The following is a 3,035-nucleotide window of genomic DNA, read 5'->3' on the forward strand; positions in this document are numbered from 1 at the left end:
ATGGAACCGCTTGTGTAGTCACCATCGGTGGAGTTCCAGTTGTTACCATTTCACCAGGCTCGGTCGTAGGACTTTCAGAGCGCTGAATTTCCACCAGGAACACGTCCTGGACGGACTCGCCCATCGCATCCCTGAGATTCTTGGCGATGCCTTGCACTTGAAAATACCCCTCAATCACGAACTCTACGCTCCGCGATGTCAAAGCAGCGCTCGGCTGATAGTCGACCACCTCGTCCAATGGGCACACAGGTAAACTGTCACCGTCGAGACCAAGCTCAGTCAACCCTCCATAAAGTTGCGTACCCTGATCGCGCATCAACGTCTGAGCTTGCCCGACCTTATTCGCTGCGCACTCTAACTGCGCGGCTGAACCACAGATTATGATTCTAGTCTCCTTGTACGGCCTTTGGGTGGATATCGTCCCCTCCGAAACAAGAGTCAGACTCTTGAGCGCCACAGCCAAAGCTGTTACATCACAATCGACCTCTGCAACTCGACGTGGGAGTTCGCCATCAGAATCATTCTCGGTCGGGAAACTACTGCGCCCAGCAGTGATAGTCGAGCTGTCCATCTCGACGCCCATACGCACATTACTCAGAGCGGTCTTGAAAACTGCAGTCATTTCATCATCTAAATAATAGCCTTTAATAAGTACCACTCGTCCACCATCTTGTTGCGGAACCACACTCGTAGTATCACCGCTGCCTTCACCACTTTCTTGGGGTTCTTCCGGCTGCGCCGTAAGATTCCCCTCGAGTATAGGGCATCCGTCCGTCACACTACTCAACGGCTCAATCGATGTAAGGCCGCCATAGTAGCTTCCCGAGAGACTCTTCGTGAACTGCCGCGCTTGTACTAGCATTTGCCTGATACACTTAATTTTCTTCGTCTCACCGCATACGGTGACTTCTGCTCTACGACTCTCGGCACTATCAACATTCACCTTGGGCAACTGCTGTAAAAGCTCTACAAGAACTGTGCGGTCACAAAATGCGTCATCAGAAAGAGTAATTTCTGTGGCGGAATACGTCGATCCACTGCCGCTGATAGCAGAAATATCTCCGAGGACCACGTCCTCGCCAAATGCCTTCTCTAGGAGATTCCTCACAAATTGCTCTTCCCAAACCCCTTCAATAGCCATCGTCACACTGCTGATACTATCAACAGTATGCGGTGCCTCAGTAGAGACGTCGATCACAGGAGCATAGGTGACCTCCGACAGGTCACTCGGACAGCCATCATTGACATCATCACTCAACGTCATAGTAGCAACTCCGCCATAAAGAGTGCTACCAGAAGCAGTGACAAGGTCCCTGGCTTGCCGTACGCGGTTCATCAGACATTCCACCTCTTCCATAGCGGTACATGCATATACCCTCACAACAATCCAACTATTTTTGCTCTTGAACTCACTTTCACTGCCGATTCTCATTTCCTTCATCGCTCTACTAAGCGAGTCCGTCGAGCAAGGCGACGACGACGTACCATCAGAAGAGCTTCCTTCCACGACCAAGAAAGGCTCTTCAAAGGCCACTTGCACAGCTGCACCTTCAACCGCCACAGCTCGCATCCACACTGATGGTCCCAAACCCAGCGCCAAGGCTTCCTTCACAGCAGCCTGATCCAGATACCCTCCCATCTCGAACTGTACATGTTTGATCACTCCACTAGGTTGTTCAGTGACAACAGTGCTAGTATCGCAGCCGTCACTCAGTGCCATCTCCATAGTAAGTTTCTCGATACCTCCTTCACCGCTCACGCTGCCACTAGCAACATCTAGCTGCTCAGCGACGCATTGCATGATCACGTCCGGACCGCACGCATCAACGCGTACCTCAGCCATCTCATACGAGGCTGACGGAAACCCGAGTGATTTCAGGGAAGTCCACAAGTCTTCCCTGCCACACTCAAAGTTGCTCAGATCGGTCACCGTCAGTACACTATCATGTTCTCCCTCATTTGTCATTCCATCTGGAGCCTGGCCGACTATATGCGTCGTTTTCATCTGCACATACGGGCCGAAAACTCTTATCAAAACGTCTCTTATAGCAAGCTGGTCCATCGCGCCTCTCAACACAAAGGCAAGGTTCATAATCTGGTTTTGACCAGTAGTAGGGAATGGTGCCACTGTCGGGGTCATCGCTGGTTCAATCGTCTCAGGAGGTGGTTCCTCTGAGTTGCTTTCGATAACCCCTATGGATGGGCAGCCGTCAACTACACCACTCTCTACCACAATTTTCTCAATTCCTCCGTAAAGTACTCGAGATGCTCCTATGAGCTCAACCGCGACACTAAGGCGTCTCAAACCGCATTCAATCGCCTCAGTCGTTCCACAGGCGACGAATTTGATATCAGCTAGCGGGTTCATCGCGAACTTGGTCGCGGTACCACGCTTCAGACTAGTGATGGAGTTAGCCAAACTTTTCTCATCACAAATGGTGGGATCCTCTTCCCAAGATCCAGCGTGGGTAGTCTGGGGGGTTTCCGTCAAGGTCGACTCGATGTGAACATATGAGCCCAATCCTCGCTGTATAGCATCCTTCACAACGAGTCCGTCAATTCGACCCGTTACTCGGAAAATCACTCCACTGTGCGTTGGCGCTGAAGTTGTGGACGCAACATCAGCCGAAGTTGGCGGAGGTGCGGTATTCGAACTATACGGTGCCGACGTAGCACTAGCAGTTGATGGTTCTTGGGTTTCCTCTCTTATAGTTTCCTGAACTCGTCTCCTCAACGAATGTGGCAACGCTGGCCTCCTCTGGCTTCCTAGTGAGAGGCTACGTCGTGCAGTAGCACTTCGTTCATCAGGCTCAACGCCTACGCAGAAAAAAGTTTCTAAGTGGCAATAGCCCAAATTTCTCGCCGGAATTACAGCATTGAAGTAAGAACTTCAATGCTCTGTCAATATGGGAGAGCGCGAATGAAATTGAATGATAACACTGTCATTGAAAATGACAGTCGATTTCAACACAGCTCAGTAAGAGAAATTCAGCAAGCCTCGTTACCCCAAACCCACATGTTCGCGGTATCCAATT

The 3,035-nt window shown here is 50.8% G+C and overlaps 1 protein-coding gene across 1 annotated transcript in view; it reads right to left on the bottom strand.

Annotated features, from left to right (window-relative positions):
* The window catches only part of Pmar_PMAR019597 (low-density lipoprotein receptor, putative), a gene marked incomplete at both ends in the record, with an annotated part of 6,244 nt that extends 4,401 nt beyond the window's left edge, over positions 1–1,843 (bottom strand). Inside the window, one exon of the mRNA XM_002772317.1 lies at positions 47–1,843. Coding sequence (XP_002772363.1) covers positions 47–1,843 — 1,797 coding nt within the window. The remainder of the gene's footprint in view (positions 1–46) is intronic.
* Positions 1,844–3,035: the final 1,192 nt, after the last annotated feature.

This window comes from Perkinsus marinus (assembly GCF_000006405.1).
Source record: "Perkinsus marinus ATCC 50983 genomic scaffold scf_1104296961438, whole genome shotgun sequence".
Lineage (NCBI taxonomy): Eukaryota > Perkinsozoa > Perkinsida > Perkinsidae > Perkinsus > Perkinsus marinus.